This window comes from Chiloscyllium punctatum, chromosome 9, assembly GCF_047496795.1.
Source record: "Chiloscyllium punctatum isolate Juve2018m chromosome 9, sChiPun1.3, whole genome shotgun sequence".
Taxonomy (NCBI): Eukaryota; Metazoa; Chordata; class Chondrichthyes; order Orectolobiformes; family Hemiscylliidae; genus Chiloscyllium; species Chiloscyllium punctatum.
In genome coordinates this window covers 67269620-67289875 of record NC_092747.1, presented here as the reverse complement: position 1 = coordinate 67289875, position 20256 = coordinate 67269620, and the positions used below count along the sequence as shown (strand labels likewise).

The following is a 20256-nucleotide window of genomic DNA, read 5'->3' as shown; positions in this document are numbered from 1 at the left end:
CCTCTCTCTATACACTCACTCTATTGTCTCTACTCTCTCTTTCCTCTCTCTCTCTCTCTAATCTCTCTCCCCTTTCTCTAATCTCTCTCCCCTTTCTCTAATCTCTCTCTTTCTCTGTACACCCTCTCTCTACTGTGTCTCTATACTGTCTCTTTCTCTCTACACTATCTCTCTCTCTTATAAACACTCTGTACTCTCTCTGGTTCTATTCTCTCTCTCTACTCTCTCTATACATGCTCTCTCTCTATACACTCTTTGTATTCTCTCTCTGCACTGTCTCTACTCTCTCCCAGTCCTCCCCCTCCTTTCCCTGCTCTCTCTACTCACTCCACGCTGTCTCTCCTCTCTGTTACCCCCCCTACTCTGCGCTCTATCTCTCTGTCTATACACTCTCCATACGCAGTCTCGATACACTCTCTATCCAGTCTCTCTGCATGCTCTCTCTCTCTCCTTTGTCTCCCTTCTCTCTGTCTGTCTCTCTCTCTCTCTCTCTCTCTCTCTCTCTCTCTCTCTCTATGTACATGCTCTCTCTGTACACTCTCTATCCTCTTTCTACTCTCTCACTACTCTGTCTACTCTCTCGCTCCTCACCACCTCTCTCTCTTTCTCTCTCCTTCCTCTCTCTCACCCCTCCCTCCCTCCCTTTCTCTCTCTCTCTCCCCCTCAATACTCTCTCTACTGTCTCTGCTCTCTGTCTACTCTCTCTACATACACATTGTCTCTATACACTCTCTCTATTCGCTGTCTCTACCCTCTGTCTCTCTACTCGCTGTCTGCTCTCTCTCTCTGTACACACTCTCTCCATACATACTCTCTATCCACACTCTGTACACACTCACTCCTCTCTCTACTCTGTCTCAATGATCTGTCTACTCTCTCCCCTCTTTCTCCTTCCTCTTTCACCTCTCTCCTCTCCTCTCTATTGTGTACTCTTTCTATTCTCTCTCTCTACTCTCTCTATCCCCTCCCTTTGCTCTCTCTCTACTCTTTAGTCTCTCTCTTCTCTATCCCTACTCTCCCTCTATACACACACTTTCCCTATACACTCTTTCACTATGCACTGTGTCTACTCTCTCTCTCCTTATCTCTCTACTGTCTACTCTTTCCCCGTCTACTCTCTCTCTACTCTCTCCGACTCTCTACTCTCTTCCCATTCTCTCTCTCTCTCTCTCTCCTCTCCTGTCTCTACTCTGTCTCTACACATGCTCTCTCTCTATTCTCTCTCTACTCTCTCTCTCACTATACACTCTGTCTACTGTTTGTCTCTCTATACACTCTGTCTACTGTCTCTACTCTCTATACATTCTTCCTACTCTCTCTGTCTTTCTCTCTATCTCTATATACGGTCTCTCTGTATACACCCTCTGCGCTCGGTCGCTCTCTCTCGCTCACTTGCTGTCGCTCGCTTGCTCAACTCTACTGGCTCTTCTCTCTCTCTCTCTCTCTCTCTCTCTCTCTCTCTCTCTATTCTCTCTCTATTCATCCTCTCTATGCACTCTCTACTCTCTCTATATACATGCTCTCTACAGTCTCTTTCCTCTTACACTTTATACATGCGCTCTCTCTCTCTGTCTGTACTCTCTCTCTCTGTCTGTACTCTCTCTACACATTTTCTACATTCTCTCTTCTCGCTCTACTCCTCTGTCTCTCTCTCTCTCTCTCTCTCTCTCTCTCTCTCCATACACTGTATACATACTCTCTCGATACACTCTCTATCCACTTTCTTTCTCTACTGTCTGGCTCGCTCTCTACGCTCTGTCCACGCTCTCGCTCTCTCCACGCTCTGTATCTGCTCTCTCTACGCTCTCTCTCCCTCTCCATATACTCTCTCTCCATACACCCCTCTACTCTCTCTCTGTCTCTTCTCTCTCTCCTATTTCTCAATACTCACTCTCTCTCTCTCCCCTCTACTCTTTCTCTCTCTACTCTCTCTCCTATTTCTCAATACTCTCTTTCCATATCCCCTCTATACACACATTCTATCCTCCCTCTCTCTGCACTCTCTCTACTCTTTCTTAATACTCTCTCTCTCCTTTCCTCTTTTTCTCTCTATTCTTTCTCTCTCTACTCCCTTCCTCTACTCTGTACTCTTTTTCTCTCTACTCTTTATCTCTCTCCACTCTCTCTCCCTCTGCTCTCTCTACTTGTCCCTACTCTCCCTCTATACACATACTCTGTATATACACACTCTCTCTATGCACTGTCTCTACTCTCTACTCTCTACTTTTTGTGTCCCTCCTTTTGTCTCTCTACTCTCTCCCTACTGTCTGTCACTCTACTCTCTCTACCCTCTCTCTACTCTTTCTCTGTCGATTCTCTCTTTCTACTCTCTCTCTCCCTACTCTCTCCTATTTTTCTCTCTCTCCTCACTCTGGCCCTACTCTACGCACTCTCCCTATTCACTGACACTCTCTCTACACTCACTCCTCTACTCTCTCTATACACACACTCTCCATATACACACTCTACTGTTTCTGCTTTCTCTACTCTCTCAATACTCTTCTGTCTACTTTCTCCCTACCCTCTCTCTATACACTTTCTCTCTATACACACTCTATTCACTGTCTCCACAGTCCCTCTATCTGCACTCTCTTTCTATACATACACTCTCTCCATACACACTCCATACACACTCTATACACACTTTTGATACACACTCTATCCGATCTCTCTACTCTCTCTGTCTAGTCTCCATACACTCTCTATCCACTCTATCCACTCTCCTCTGCTCTCTACTTTCTACTGTGTCTCCTCTCTCCTGCTATACACTCTATCTACTCTCTCTCTATACACTTTCTCTCTGTATTGAGAATGCACAATCTCAACTCTCTATTCACTCTGTATTTCTCTACTCTCTCTTCCTTCTATCTGTCTGTCTCTACCCTCTATCCCTACGCTACTCTCTACGCTACTCTCTGTTCTCCCTCTCTCTACTCTCTCTCTGCACTCTATATACTCTCTCTTCTCTCTTTACTCGCTCTGCTCTCTCCTCCATCCCTTCTTTCTCTACTTTCTCAGCTCTCTACTCTGTGTTCTCTCTCTCTCTCTCTCTGCTTTCCCTCTCTCTACATACGCTCTCTCTCTACACACACTCTCTCTGTGCACTCTCTATACTCTGTGCACTCTCTCTCTACCCTCTCTATCCACTCTCTCTTCTCGCTCTCCTCTCTCTGTCCTCTCTATTGTTTCTCAGCTCTCTACTCTCTCTCAACCCTCTCTTTCTATCCCGTCTCTACTCTCTCTCTGCTCTCTCTCCCCTCCTTTATCTCTCTCTCTCTACTCCCTCTGTATACATGGTCTCACTCTTTACACTCTCTCTGTGCACTTTCTATACACTGTCTCTCTCTGTACTCACTCTCTCTACTTGCTGTCTGTCTCTCTCTCTACTGTCTCTCTCAATACTGTCTCCCCTCTCTTCTCTCTCTACTCTCTTTCTACTCTCTCTCAGCTCTCTACTCTCTCTGCTCTCTCTCTCTCTACTGTCTCACTCTGTGTGCACTCTCTCTCACTGTGCGCACTCACTCACATACATACACACAAACACACGCACAAACACAAGCACACGCACACACACAAACACAAACACAAACACAAACACACACACCTGCATGCACCCACACAAGTCTATGGGGTGAATTTGTATTTGCAGAATTATGTTTGCAGATACATTCTATTTTGCTCATAAAATGAAAAACCTGCAGGCAGTCAATCCATGTAATATTTTGTAAATTCCATATTGGTAATAGATCCCGTCTGATGCAAGATTGGGATATAGACAGACTCTCACCTCCCACCTTTAAGGCATTGTCTGAGCTGAGATGTCATCTTTTGTTGTAAAACCTTAAGTTGAATTGAGAATGTGATTTAAAAGAACTTCTGTGATTTACGTATTAAAGAACCGAAACCAGCAATCCCAGTCTAAAACATGAAAGATTTAACTATCTAGCTTTGTTCAGTATATCATTTCAACTGCATGAGACTGTGTAATCAGTTGTTATAAATTCTGTGTCTATGGTCCTGCTTCATAACCACCTGATGAAGAAGCAGCACTTCAAAAGCTAGTGCCTCCAAATAAACCTGTTGGACTATATCCTAGTGTTATGCAATTTTTAATTTGTTGCATAGAGTAATGAATAATATCAGACAGGTAAATCCGTTTACCAATGGGAAACATTCCACTCAGCTGTGCAAGTGAAATTGATCTGGCAAATTGAAGCTGTCCACCAATGCAAACAGCCTGCAAGCATCTAGCTATACATTTTTCTCTGGCTATCTGGAGCATTGCTCTTTGCTTTGCCATTGTTTCTGGTGGATCTCAGGATTCTTGCCATCATCTTCCTCTTCAGACGATTCCTCTAGCTGCTGCATCTCTAATTCGTCTGATTCTCACCAACTGAGATTGTGGGGGCAGAACACACTACAATGATATGGCACACCTTATCAGAGCTGTATTGCATGGCACCTTCTGCTTGGTCCAGGGATCAGACCTTCACCTTTGGGGAAACTTTCTGTTAGTTTTCTGTTTTTTTTATTCTATAAATGCTCTTGTAGAAGTGTAGCCAATGTAGTACCTTTTACTTTGTGGCTATTCTGAGGATTTCTTAGAGATGCCATGACCCAGTGTTGTAAGCTTACTCCTTCAAACCAACAACCAGCCTTGGAGACACCAGTGGCCTTGCAAAGAGGCTGCAGCTATCACTGCTCTAGTATGTACAAGTTGTGACATCTCCTTGGACACCTAGTGCACAACTGCAAAGTCTGGCTGTGATGGTTGCAAATGTGTTAAAATTTGAGTGTGTCAGCATCCCCAAAGCTACGTGAATAGAGTTAAAATTGCAGCTTGCAATTACGGGAAGCCAGCAATGGTTAAGAATCCTGATGCATTCACTGCTTGACTGGCCACGTCAAAGGGTGGGAGAAGAATAGGTGGGCTTGGTGAACATTGTATCAGTGACATCCTGCATGTACATGTGAGTGGAGGATTGAAAAATGCCGCAGAGGTCCCCAGTTGTTCCCTGAAATGTCTGCTGGGCAAAACATTATGGATAGAGGAACTGGGATGGGATTGTGACTCAGTGCTTGTGAGTGCAGCTTCACAGCCACCAGTTGGTATAGATGTGATTGATGGCTTGGGGCATTCTTTGTCTTCTTTTGCACTGCGCTTTGGTCATTTGCAAAGAGCTACACTTAAGTCTGTAGATGTGGTTCCATGCCAGAACTCTATCACAGTGGATTGTGTCCTGGTGCTTTTCCCTCTGATTGCTATGTGGCAGCCCGTGTGGTGGCTGATGTTCATGTTGGACATGTGTTTCTTGTGCTGTCTTCTGTGCCTGTATCTTTGGATTAGCAGAAGAATAGCTGCGTGTAACTTGATCATTCTTGATCTTTCCTAAGTTGAGCAGATTTGTGAGAAACTGGAGTTATGCAAGTGTTATTAAAGGCAGGTCGCAGCCCTGATATCAGCCGCATTGAAGTAGATTGCTTTCCCTCTCATGCAATGTGTAGGCAGGACGAGGAATGCAGTATAATGCATTAAAATTAGTTTTCAGTAATTCTTCCTTTCCTCATGTTAGTTCAACCACCTTGCATGTCCATGTTCCTTTGAGAATAGGCAGCTGCTAGGAGGACCTCACACATTCCACTGCAGTGGCCCTGGAGAGGAGCTCAGTCCAAAACTCATGGCTCTTTGGGTTTTGCTCCGCCTTCCCATATGAGGCCAGACCGATCATTACCGTGAATAGCCATTAAACTCCTTTCAAGGCTACACAGACACACACACCACTATGACGATCTGCAAAACCATCCTGTAATTCTGACCACTTCCTCAGCAAGGTTATGCAGCCAAACTCCAGAATTGAGATGCCTACAGTCTTGACAATGCCATGCATTGACCCCAACTGGCTGTGGCTCAACCCCGGAAAGACGTGGCAGCACTGCTCCAACTGATCACAGTCCAGTCGTCAAACTGTACTTGCAGCAGCATGTTGAGTGACTAACCTGAAAACCTTAAACTGTTTTTACTTGACTGTAAGGACTGACTAAGACCTAATTCGCAGTTTGCAACAGCATGAATCCCTGGATTTGCGTAGGACCATCTACTCAATTGACTTTTGTCAAAGTCAGAAGTTCTAAAGAATGACTGGATTGAAACATTAACTCTTATTTCTCTACATGGATGCTGCCAGACCTACTGAAATTTTCCAGCAATTTGATTTTGTTTGTGACTTTTACCAAATTCCAGATGAGAAATTGATCAAGTGCAACTCCTGAAGTGATTATGGCGATGCCTTCTTCCTGGGCGTTTGTAGTCTGGAGCTCTCCATTTAAATATACCATCACTAACTTTCACACATCATTATTTTCTTCAAGTATGTACAGTGTACAATGTTAAAAATCACACAACACCAGGTTATAGTCCAACAGGTTTAATTGGACGCACACTAGCTTTCGGAGCAACGCTCCTTCATCAGGTGATTGTGGAGGGCTTGATCGTAACACAGAATTTATAGCAAAAATGTGCAGTGTGATGTAACTGAAATTATACATTGAAAAATTGATTGTTAAGCCCTTCATCAGTTAGAATACAGTGATAGTTTCACTTCTTTCATGTGTAAATCACAAAACCCTTTTTTTAAAAAGTTGCATTCTCGGGTTAGCTGTTAACAATGGTGATAGCTAGACAATATGTTGAAGGTGTTAGCCCCCGTGTTCTCTGTCTATGACCTGATGTTTAGATTGATTCTAATCTAAAAAGTGAGATAACAGAGTTTTTACATAAATTCATGCAGTTTACATGAAAGAAGTGAAATTATCACTGTATTCTAACAGATGAAAGGCTTAACAGACAATCAATTTTTCAATGTATAATTTCAGTTACATCACACTGCAAATTTTTGCTATAAATTCTGTGTTACGATTGAGCCCTCCACTATCACCTGATGAAGGAGCGTCGCTCTGAAATCTAGTGTGCTTCCAATTAAACCTGTTGGACTATAACCTGGTATTGTGTGATTTTTAATTTTGTACACCCCAGTCTAACACTGACATCTCCAAATCATATGTACAGTGTGTTTGTTACAGAAACTGTTGCCATGTGCAGTTTCTCTGGAATTTTCACAGCAATGTATTGTATGCATTATCTCACTGCCACAACTATATGTGTTCTTTTCGGTGTTTCCTATTGAAACAAGCCACTGGCCTTTTCCATACTTTTTTTTTAACCTCATGAGCCAGAGGCTGTTAGACGCCCTGCCCTTTGCACTGAATCATGACCTCTGAGCCAGGACCTATCCAGTGTCAGAGGTGGTGGGGAGCCCACACAATGTGACCATCTCAGCTCTGAGGCAGTGGACACTGAAGCTATGGCAACAGAAAAGGAACACATTGTCATGATCCCAGGGAAGGTGTCGGATGGCGTTGACTGGAAGAGCAGAGAATGTGAAATCTGTGGAGGGGGCAAGATAAACTTTTGAAGCTGTTTTAGTAATATACATTTAATAATTTTTTTTGTATTTTACAATTTATACAGTTTAATCAGACCGTAAGACATAAGAGTAGAACTTAGGCCATTCAGCCCGTGGACTTTGCTCCACCATTCAGTTATTTCTCAACACCATTCTCCAGCTTTCTCCCTGTCTTAAATATACTCAATGACCTGGCCTCCACAGCCTTCTGTGGCAATGAATTCCATAGAATCACCACTCTCTGGCTAAAGAAGTTTCTCCTTATCTCCATTCTAAAAGGTCTTCCCTTTACTGTAAGGCGATGCCCTCTGGTTGTAGTCTCTCCTCCCAATGGAAACATCTTTTAAACATCTACTCTGTCCAGGCCATTCAGTATTCTGTATGTTTCAATTCGATCACCCCTCATCCTTCTAAACTCCATCGAGTATAAAGCCAGAGTCCTTAAGCATGCCTCCTACGTTAAGCTTTTCACGCCTGGGATCATTATTGTGAACATCCTCTGAACACGCTCCAGGGCCAGTACATCCTTCCAGAGATATGGTGCCCAAAACTGCACACAATGCTCCAAATGTGGTCTGACCAGAGCCTCAGGAGTACATCCCTGCTTTTATATTCAAGTCCTCGCAATAATTGCATTTACAATCCTAACTACTGACTCAATGCAAGTTTACCTTGTGAGAATCCTGGACTAGAACTCCCAAGTCTCTTTGCACTTCATACTTCTGAATTTTTTCCACATTTTCTACCATGCCTCTAATCTTCCTACCAAGATGCATGACCTCACACTTTCCACATTGTACTTCATCTGCTACTACTTTGTCCACTCTTCTAACTTGCCCAAATCCTTCTCCAGCCTTCCTGCCTCCTCAATGCTACCTGTCTCTCTACCTACCTTTGTATCATCGTCAAACTTAGTCAGAATGCCCTCAGTTCCTTCATCCAGATCAGTACTGTATAAATGAAAAGTTGTGGTCCCAAAACTGAACATTGTGGTACACCACTTGTGTTCTCACAAGTCAGCCTGAGAAGGACCCTTTTATCCTCACTGTCTTTATTCAGTAATGATTTGGACAATCACCTGATGGAGTGTCGCTCCGAAAGCTAGTGTGCTTCCAATTAAACCTGTTGGACTATAACCTGGTGTTGTGTGATTTTTAACTTTATTCAGTAAGTTATTCTGTAATCCAAGATGGTGCTGGAATGTGGCACCATTATCCACTTTTCACTGTACCTAGGTACAAATGACAATATTAAATAAATCTGAAGTTAAATAAAGGGGATCCTGGCTGTCTTGCCAGAGATTGCTGACCTAATCTGCATGCTAAATCACTTCCTTAGATCCAGTTACTATTGTCTGAGGCTGTGTGCAAAAGAACAAGTGCTGCCTGACCATGCCCTATATCTGAGGTTGCCATGTTGTTATTGCTCAGTTGTGTGGAATGAGGCTCCAGATAGATACCATGCCAAGACCATGGAGGCACCTGCCACAGTTGTAGTGGTTGTAGCCAAGGAAGATGGCTGATACAGCCATGGACTTACCCCGACTATAAGTAATATAGCAAATTTGACAGGAGTCCTCTCTAGCTTTTTTTATTATCAGGTTTTGAAGCATTGAGTTTCTTAGTTGCAAGAAGTTAATTGGGAAGGGGAAGTTAATGAGGCAAATTATGTAATTAATCGAATGCAGATGTGTGCAAGTAGCTTCCATGACACCTGATGGTAAGATCTCATTGTCCAAGAAGAGAGGACTACCCCAATTGTTTACCCAGGGGCAAGAATCTGATATTTAGACCGTTGTCCAATTAAGTCATCACAATCGTTATTTCCTTCACCACAGGAAGGTGCAAATCTTGCCTGGAGACCCATTGGGAATTTTTTTATCTGGTTTTATTGCATTCTTAACAGTCACAAAGTGCAGGCTTGCCTAAAAGCATAACTAATTTGGAGTAGTACATTTTTCTCTTGCCATATATTGAATCAACAAATTATTTAAACTTGTCACTTTGGTAGTCTCTGAAATCAATTCTGGCAAAACATGGAATTCTAAAAGACAATTTAAAAATTTCAATAATTGTTCCTAAATTTATCTTGTTTTTCAGAGAAATGGTTTGTTTTTTTTCTTTAGATATCCAAGAATTCTATGAAGTCACATTACTGAATTCTCACACAAACTTTGCACAGAAAACTGCTGAAGTCAACCACGTGGTAGAAGAATGGGAAGGGAGAAATTCCCATGTGATGGTCACACAAAAGAATATCTCAGAGGTAAGAAACTTTAATGTGTTGTATACTGGAGAAAATGAGTTGCCCAGTTTCTTTAAATCAATCTATAACACGAGTCGTTATTCTGCAGTCCAAGATGGATACAATAGCATGGTAAATTTTTGTGTCTTTTGTTTAGAAAAAAAATAGATGAGCATGATTATCCTTGATTATAGGCAAGTTAATATTATCTGGCATGAGTAACACTCTGTGTGCCAGAAGGTTGTGGGTTCAAGTTCCATTCCATAATTTTGAGCATCAGAACCTAGACTGACACTCTAAAAGTTGCAGATGGGGAGAGGTCAGATTTTCTGTCTTTCTCATACCTTGGCTGACCCAACAATATGTACCTTCGAGAAGAAACATCTTAACTGTTTTTCATTTTGTAATGTTAAAGAACAGAGATGACCTGTCAGCATAAAAATGCACATTAAAGGCAATGTATGCTTACCCTATTGAGTCAGACAACAATCTTCCAGTCTTGGTTTCAGTGAAGTTAATGATTTTCTTTAAAGAAAATATCTGTTCTCATGTATAAGTTTGGTTACTTTTGATAAAAGCTATACTGATGTACCATGAATAGTGTGTGCTGGTAATAATATGAAAGTTTAGATGTGGGTCCAAAAAAAGTACATCATACAATTTAGAGCCAGCTAACTGTGTATGAGTTACCAGCGCCCCCCCACCTTTCCAGAGTTGAGAACGACTGTATTCTATATCTTGGCCATGAAAGCAAACTAATAATATATTTACAGTTAAGTAGTTATCACAGATCAATAAAAATATTTATAGTCTTTTCAAAAATGTAAACGTAAAAATATACTTTATACCCAATCTCCCTTCCATCCTTGACGGTAGCTTTATGCATTAGGATCCTCTGCCAAATCTCCTCCTGTCTTTCACTTCAAATCTCACTCTTTTGCAGCCTTAGCTTCTGTCTGATCTACGGCTATGGCATATATTTGTCAGGTGACTGTGACTTTGGGGGCTTTGTGAACAGCACTGAGAAGGGGACATAGACTAACTTGATAATAGCTATGATACAGTGTTGGAACTCTTGTTCTGACTGAACATGAACATTTAATGTAAGGAGTCTACAGGTGGAACAGGTAGAGATGGTAGATACAATTGTTGGCCAACATCAGAGTGGCTCTGGTCATCCCAATGTTCGTTTGGAGGAGGTTTTTGCTTATTCAGGATGTGATGTTGACTAAGCAGGCAATGTTGTGATAGTCCCGTGATCAATGCAGTTGTGCAGAGTTCAATCTATATTTGACAGTTAACTTCATGTCAGTGAATTATGTCTCGTGATCATTACATTTGGATTTCCTAAGTACATTTGATAAAGTGTCACATCAAAGGTTAGTGTGGAAAATGGAAGCTTGTGGTGATACAAATTTGGTTGGCTGATTGGCAGGAAAACAGAGTTTGCATAAATGGATATTTGACTGGCAGATGTGCTTCTGTATTCCTGCAGGGGTCAGTGTTGGGGCCTCAGCTTCTTACAGTTTACATCAGTGAGGTGTGAGAAGGTATTGTAGATGAATTCGAGACAGCACCTGGATAGAAAGGAAAGTATGTTAAGAACAATGCACAAAGAATTTACAGACAGATATAGATAGTTTGAGTGACGGAGCAAAGATCTGGCCGATCCGATGGAATTTGATGTTGGAAAATGTGCAGTTGTTGACTTTGGCAGTAAGAGTGAAAAAAAGAGTATTATTTAAATCTACAATAATTGCAACATTGAGGTGGAGAGGGATGTAAGAGTTCTAGCAAAAGAGCCACAAAAATGTTAGAGTGAAAATTGAGTTGCCTTTTTTGGACGGGGCGAAAAGAGGATTGTACAACTTTTGAACTCTAGGTTCTGAAGATAGGGTCGTTGAATTTTTTTATGAAGAGGAAAATAAATTCTTGCTAAGCATAGAGATCAAAGTTTATCAGGGTCAATGGGAATGTGCAATTCAAAATGCAAACATTATCGTATTGAATGGCAGAACAGACTAAAGGGGCTAAATGCTCTACTTCTGCTCCTATTTTAGCTATATGATGCATAAGCTGCTATCAAGTTGAGGCATGTTAGATCATTTTTCTTATTTCTGTTCAAATTAACTGTTTTTCATTACCTTGGTGATCACATCAAATAATCTGAAAGCATTCACTGTTGTTCATTGCATGAATCTTACCTTATGGGCCATTTTTTCTACCAACAGAGAATTGAGATTTGAAAGATTAACCTGTTTATAAATATATCACCTCATTATTTAATATTCAATTGAAAATTTAGTTCATGGCACTGGTTTAATCTGTAAGTTGTGGAATAAATAAAGTTGTTCACTTTCAATTTACTTATTATCAAAACAAAATGGTGAAAATAAACTAATTTAAGCATGTAGCCACACTTGAAATAAGATCTATTAAAAAGATGTTGTATTCTTAAACCGAAATGAATGAACCTCACTCCAAATTAATAAGGGTCTGGCATTGAGCTTTGTTTACCTGACTTTGGATGCACATATATTGTTGGTTCAGTACAGAAGACTTCTGTCTGAATGTTGTAATACTGTTCCTGACTTGGTATTCCAAAATGCTCCTAATCTGGTGAGACAACTTGACGGTAAAGAAATTCAGTGACTTTGCGTAAGTGGTCAAGCTGAATGAATGAATAAATACTCACAGTACAACTTGTGCCTACCATGCCAACATTCACTTTTTCCACAGCACTCTTTGGCACTCAGACCTCACATCTTCAAATACTCCACTGATATTTAACAATCTAACCATCATCAAGACTCCACACATTTCCAGATATTCAACAATGTCAATGATTTCACACAAGCATGGTGTCACGCAACCACTGGAACAGTGCCCTTTCTCTTGCAGGAGAAGATTACTTTTATAATGAGCATTTTAGTTATGAAGGGAGCCCGGCGTCCTTTTCATTTGAGCACAGGACACTGAGGGGGCTACATATTTGAGATGTATAAGATTATGGTGGCATAGAAAGGATGAAAGTTTTCCTCTTCGTGGAAGAATCAATTACCAGGGCAACGATTTAAAGTATGGGGCAGGAGGATTACTGGGGCTGGGGGAGTTTGTTTCACTGAGGGTGGTGGGAATGTGGAAGTCAGTGCTGGGAAGGATGTTAGAGGGAGAACCCCTCATAACATTTAAGAAATATTGAGAAAAGCAATTGCAATTCCAAGGCTTGCAAGTGCTGGAAAACAGGATTAGCAGAGTTGTGTTTTTTTTGACTGGCGCAGACTTGACAGACTAAAGTGCCTTTTTCTCTGCTGTGGACCTGAATTTATGACTCACCTAAACCATTGAACTGTGATTTCCGAATACTTTCTCCTCCACCCATGACACTCACATTTTGTTGTTTCTCTGTATGTTTGTAGAGATTTTAAAAGTGTTAGATCTCATATTTTCACAAGGTTTGTGAAGGTTTGTAGCTCAGGTTGAGGTTTAGGGCGTAGGTTTGCTCACTGAGCTGTAGGTTTGATATCCAGACGTTTCATTACCTGGCTAGGTAACATCATCAGTGGCGACCTCCAAGGACCTCCACTTGGAGGTCGCCACTGATGTTACCTAGCCAGGTAATGAAACATCTGGATATCAAACCTACAGCTCAGCGAGCAAACCTACACCCTAAATCTCATATTTTCCAATGAGAGTCTGAGTTGCGGGGAGGTGTCAGGTAACCTTTATTGCGATTTACAGCTTCATTTCTCCAGAGCAATATGGCACACCAAAAACTTGAGAATGTCTAAATTTATACACTTCAACCCAGAGCTTTGGAGAAACTGTAAGGAGAGGCTGAATATGCTGGGGCTGTTTTCCCTGGAGCATCAGAGGTTGAGGTCTTATAGAGGTTTATAAAATCATGAGGGGCATGGATAGGGTAAATAGACAACGTCTTTTCCCTGGGGTGGGGGAGTCTAGAACTAGAGGACATAGGTTTCGGGTGCGAGGAGAAAGATTTAAAAGGGTCCTAAGGGGCAACTTCTTAATGCAGAGGATGATGGGTGCTCGGAATGAGCTGCTAGAGGAAGTGGTGGAGGCAAAGGCATCTGGATGGGTATATGAATAGGAAGAGTTTAGAGGGATACAGGCCAGGTGCTGACAAATGGGGCTAGATTTATTTAGGATATCTGGTTGGCATGGACAAATTGGACCAAAGTCTCCTTTTCCACGCTGTATATCTCTCTATGACTCAATGATTTTATTAACATTAGTGATTTTCCATTCTGCTCGAACTTCTTGAATCCAGTGAGTTTGGAATATTTGGACCGATGTTTCCAATATTTCTGCAGCGTTACGACATGGGATAAATCCCTCTGCTCATTTAAACCCGACACACAGAAAAGATTCACTCCGTGCTATAATCTGTTAAAATTCGAGAGTTAAAGAACTATCCCAAAAGTCACTATTTAAAGTAAAAATTAATAACTTTAATTTGTAAAAGTCTAACAGAGAATAACTAACTTACAACTATTTACAACTCATTTATCTAAACCTATCTTTTACCTTCCCTTCTACAATACTAGTACGCTAAAACCCACTAATTAAGATTTACCAAAATATTCAATTTTCAACATTAGCCAGTTGTTAGATCTTCTCCTTGTATCTCCCTCTGTCTTCTTCTTAGGGATATCTGTTTCACAGGTCATTGATAGATAAAGCTACCTTTAAGAGAGCTATTCTCTGGGCAGTCTGCATATGTTGGTGGCTTGGCAGTTCTCCTCCAACTATTCATTTTTTCCGGTGTTATACCCCAAAGCATCGGATCGTTTCATTGGTTTCAATATTGTCAAAATACTAAATTTAAGCTTGATTGGAGGTTAGTATCTTGGGGCATAATTTAAACTGATTGATTGGCTGAGGTTGAATTTGTTTTTTTTTCCTCATAGCAACCCAGATACTGCTAGCTGCTGGACCAAATATTGCATTGTAAATTATCAAGTACTCTATGTTCTTGCTAAGTCCCTTTAACTCTCTTAAAGATACAGTACCCCTTATACTTTCATAACACCTCCCCCTTTAAGAGAAAATGAACCACTATAATGAAAAGATGGCTTCATTTTTAAAATATTCTTTAAGCACATTACCCTAACATACAGATAACGTAAATCTAAGTTCACCTTAACTTCTTCCCATATACCTGCATGTATATATAAACATTAAATAAATACAAATCTCATCTAAACTTTATCAATTGAATCTGCGATAATGCATCTGAAATTACATTCTTATGATCCATAACATATGCGATTTTTAAGTTAAAAGTCTGTAACATGTGACTCCAGTGTAATAGTTTCATGAAGCATTCTAAGAATGTAAGAGGATTGTGATCCGTCCACACAATCGTCTCCAACATATTGTTCGTGACGTACGTACAAAATGTTGTAAGGCCAGTATCAAACTCAGTAGTTCTTTTTCGATTATGCAGTATTTCCTCTGGTGGATGTTGAGTTTCTTAAAAAAAAAAGCCAACTGGCAGTTCAATCCCATCTTCATCTTCCTGTAGCAGTACATCTCCAACTCTAGGTCACTAGCATCTATGGGGACTTTAAAAGATTTTGACAAGTTTGGTGTAGCTAAAACTGAAATAGCTTCCCTTCAAGAAGCTAGGTTCGCTGACAGCAGACCACTAAAAGAAAAATGTTATTCATTCAACTGGCAGGGGAAGAATTCAGAACAAACACATTGGAAAGCTGCAGGTTTCATTTTAGGAAACTTACTGCGTTCAATGATAATCCCCATCGACAATTGGTTCAAACACTTTTTCTTCAACAGTTTCTCAATTCAAGCAGCACCAATTAACCTCACATGTATCTACGTTCCATTGCTCATCTCCACTACAGAAGATAAAGTGATTGACATTGCTATATCTGGAATCCCTCAAGTTGGAACAACTTTACTTACTTGAGGACTTCAACACAACAATGGATGCAAACCATGAGGCATGACCTTCCTGCTCCAGCCATCGTGCTACAAATTGTGCTGGAGACATAAAAGTTCAGAGCATTGGCACAAGCTGAATCTGATCATCACCGGATGTAACATTTGAAGAGTAACGTCAACACATACAGTCATCATACAAAACTGAGTTAAGTCTCTAGAGCAGTTGAATACCTCTAAGATGTTGGAACTCAGACCACAATCAAAGAATTATTAGACAACTGAGTGTTGCAGTCATGCAGTTTAGAAAAGATCTCAAATTTGCGAACGCTTACAAGAAACCAGCCTTGAATATAGCTGAAAAGCCACAAGAGATATTTGCTTCTTACAAAGCTGCAAGAATAGAGTTCAAGGAAAATCCAGAGATTGACCTGGCTTAATTAGGTTAGATATTGGTAAGAAGCCAAAGTTGTGAATAAATGATGACATGCAGTTTTCAGAGAATAACGGGAGTTTTCAATGCATGTGTGTGGGGATTGGGTGGGCAGGCAGGTACAAAGAGAGTTTAATTGAAGGGGTGTGCAGGGTAATGAACAGGCAAACAATGATCAAAGTATGACCGGAAGGAGTAATAAATGTGTACAGAAGAATTCAACAGCAATTGCAGTACTTCATAATGGTAAAAGTTAAAGTTGGAGACCCTTTTTAATGAATGCGGTTAATTAAAAAGAAAAGCTATGTTGCCAGCATGGGAAAAAATGATGATGACTTGGTAGCTGTATTGGAGACAAGGTTGCAGGGTGACCATGATTGCAAACTTAATATTCAAAGATATTTAGACCAGTCAGTTTTATGTCTGTGGTCAGCAAGGTTTTGGAAAGAATTCTGAGGGATAGGATTTATGATTATTTGTAAAAGCATAGAGTGATTAAAGGTAGTCAGCATAGCTTTGTGCAGGGCAGGTCATGCCTCATTAATCTTTATTGAGTTCTTTGAGGGGTGACAAGACAGGCCGATGAAAGTCGAACAATGGATGTGTTGTATATGGACTTCAGCAAGGCATTTGATAAGGTTACCCATGGTAGGCTCATTTACAAAGTCAGGAGGTATGGGATACAGGGAGACTTTGCTGTCTGGATTCAGAATTGGTTGGCTGACAGAAGGCAGAGGGTGGTTGTAGATGGAAAGTATTCTGCCAGGAGATCAGTGGTGAGTGGTGTCCCGCAGGGCTCTGTTCTTGGGCCTCTGCTCTTTGTAGTTTTTATAAATGACTTGGATGAGGATGTTGAGGGGTGGGTTAGTAAATTTGCAGATGACACAAAGGTTGGAGGTGCCGTTAATAGTATAGAGGGCTACTATAGGCTGCAGCGTGACATAGACAGGATGCAGAGCTGGGCTAAGAAATGGCAGCCAAAGTGATGCATTTTGGAAGGTCGAACTCGAATGCTGAATATAGGATTAAAGACAGGATTCTTGGCAGTGTGGAGGAACAGAAGGATCTTGGTGTTCAAGTACACAGATCCCTAATAGGTGCAATCCAAGTGGATAGGTTTGTTAAGAAAGCATATGGTGTTTTGGCTTTCATTAACAGGGGATTGAGTTTAAGAGCCGTGAGGTTTTGCTGCAGCTTTACAAGTCCCTGCTGAGACCACACTTGGAATGTTGTGTCCAATTTTTGTCACCCTACTATAGGAAAGATACAGAGGCTTTGGAGAGGGTGCAAAGAAGGTTTACCAGGATGCTGCCTGGACTGGAGGGCTTGCCTTATGAAGAGAGGTTGACTAAGCTCGGACTCTTCTCTCTGGAGAGGAGGAGGAAGAGAGGTGAACTGATTGAGTAATACAAGGTAATGAGAGGCATGGATAGAGTCAATAGCCAGAGACTTTTTCCAAGGGCAGGATTGACTGGCACGAGGGGTCACAGTTTAAAGATATTCGGAGAAAGGTATAGAGGGGACGTCAGAATTTTGTTCTTTACGCAGGGAGTTGTGAATGCATGGAATGTGTTGCCAGGGGTGGTGGGTGGAAGCAAAGTCATTAGGGACATATAGGCGACTGCTGGGCATGCACATCGACAGCAGTGAATTGAGCGGTGTGTAGGTTAGGTTAATTTATATCAGGGTTAATCCTTGGCACAACATCGTGGGCCGAAGGACCTGTTCCATGCTGTACTTTTCTATGTTCTATGTTCTATTTAATGTTCAGGCAAAAGAAGTTGGTGGGATAGTGTTGTCAATAAAAATAGATATTGGTGAATTGGGGTGAGTAGTGATATAGGTGCAATAGCTCGTGATGGTGAATCAGTTTCAGTGGAAATATGGATTAATAAGGGAAAGAAGTGACAGGTGGGAGTCACTTGCAGACCCACAAAGAGTTGCTTAACTGTAGGGCTGTCAATAAATCTGTCAATAATGAAGGTATGTAATAAGGGCATGACAATTGTCATTTGTAATTTTAATCTGCCTATTGACTGGACAAATCAGATGCGCAGGGGAATATGGAAGACAAATTTGTAGAGTGCTTCATAGAGCAGTGCACTATAGAACTTACATGTGAATAGGTTATTTTAGGTCTAGTAATATGTGATAATTCAGTAATAAGAGATTGCACACTTAAGAGTCCTCCTATTGATAGTGATCACAACATGATAGCATTTCAATTTCTCTTTGAATGAGAGTAATTCAGGCCCAAATCATATATCCTCAACTTAAATAAGGAGAGTAGCAAAGATATGAAGAAATGTCTAAAGTGGTTGGGATAATGCACTGAAGGCTGGGTAACTGGACAAACATTTAAGCAGATACTTTATAATGCTCAGCAAAAAAAAATTCCAGTCCAAAAGAAGGACTTAATAAAAAGGATGAAACAGCCACAATGAACAAAGGCATTCAAGGACCTACCAAAATATAAGGCATATAAAGTGGAAAAAAAAAGTGGGAGGCAAGAAGTTTGGTAATTGTTTTAGAAACAGCTGGATTGACTGACAAGCTAATGAAGAGGCAGTAAATAAATTGGCAAGAAATATGAAAACTAACAGCAAGACATTCTACAGATATAAAAGGAAGCGTGGGACCCTTGAAACATGCAACTGGGGAATTAACAACACAGAAATAGCAGGTAATTTAAGTCATTATTTTGCATCAGTCTTGATGGTGGAGGACATGATAAACATCCCAAAGGAAACAGAGAATTAAGGTGCTAGCAGGAGAAAAAGTCTTGAACCAATCTTTATCATGAGGGACAAAGTACTTGACAAATTGGGGCTAAAGGCAAACAAGTCACCAGGAACTGACAGACTGCATCCAAGTGTTTTAAAAGAAGAAGCTGCTCTTATGAAGGTGTAAGTGATACCATATCTTTAAAAGAGTTGAAGGACTTAGCAAGAACACAGAGTACTTGAGGATTTACAATGTAACATCTGGTCCAGCAGCTAGCAGTACCTGGGTTGGTGTGAGGGAAAAAAAAACAAATTCAATGCCTGCCAATCAGTTTAAATTATGCCCCAAGATACTAACCACCAATCAAGTTTGAAATTAATATTTTGACAATATTACAATCCAATGAAACAATCTGATGCTTTGGGGTATAACACCGGGAAAAATTGAACAGTTGGAGGACAACTACCAACATACGCAGATGGCCTGGAGAATAGCTGTCTTAAAGGTACCTTTATCAGAGACCTGTGAAACAGAAATCCCGAGGAAGAAGAAAAGAGGACAGAGGAAGATACAAAGAGAAGATTCGACAGCAGGGTGGTTTTGAAAATTTGAATATTTTGGGAATCTTAATCGGGGGTTTTATTGGACTAGTATTGTAGAAGGCAAGGTAAAAGATAGGTTTAGATAAATGAGTTGTAAATAGGTGTTAGTTAATTATTTTGTGTTAGACTTTTAAGAATTAAAGTTATGAATTTTTACTTTAAATGGTGACTTTTGGAATAGTTCTTTACCTCTCAAATTTTCACAGATTATAGCACGGAGTGAATCTTATCTGTGTGTTGGATTTAAATTAGCAGAGGGGTTTTACCCCGTGTCGGGACGGTTTTTGGGGGGTTGTCATTGGGATTTGAACTGGTTTAGACAGATTCGAATAGATTTGGGGGTACGAAAAGTCCCAGCAGATTTAAACACTTGCAGTTTAGTGTTCTAGATCTTAAAATAAAATGTAGGTAGGACAATTTGCTTGATTTTGGTGACTTTGTGGTTGATTAAATTAAAAGTGTGAGAAATGGCTCTTAAAATCGCTAAAGCGGTTCTGGGATTTGAAACTGATCCTCAACTGTGCCAAGAAAGTTTAGAAGGAACGAAAAAGGCCATACCTTTAGAATTAGCAAATAAGTTAGATTTGGGTTTAACCAAGGACAAAAGTATAGCTGAGGTTGTATGGGAATTACTCAAACACTTAGGTATATCAGAGGATAAGACAAGTTCAGTAGAGGTAGAAAAACTTACTTTAAAATTGAGGAAAATTGAGTTAGAAGATAACCAAAGGGAGAGAGAAAGAGAGAGAAAAAAGAGAGAGGAAAGAGAAAAAGCGTGAGGCGAGAGAGAAAGAGAGGAAAAAGAGAGGGAGAAGGTTCTTAGCTGAGCAAAGAGACAAGAAAGGGAGAGACAAAGATAGAACATGAA

General features: G+C 40.7%; 1 protein-coding gene across 9 annotated transcripts in view; it reads left to right on the top strand.

Annotated features, from left to right (window-relative positions):
- LOC140481473 (disks large homolog 2-like) overlaps window positions 1–20256 on the top strand; it is a 956164-nt gene that overhangs the window by 98952 nt on the left and 836956 nt on the right. For 8 of the 9 annotated variants that reach the window (XM_072577706.1, XM_072577705.1, XM_072577704.1 and 5 more), the window contains one exon: window positions 9589–9728. In XM_072577706.1, the coding sequence (XP_072433807.1) occupies window positions 9589–9728 (140 nt within the window). Of the gene's footprint in view, window positions 1–9562; window positions 9729–20256 lie in introns of all 9 variants that reach the window. The other variant, XM_072577707.1, reaches the window with a different exon arrangement.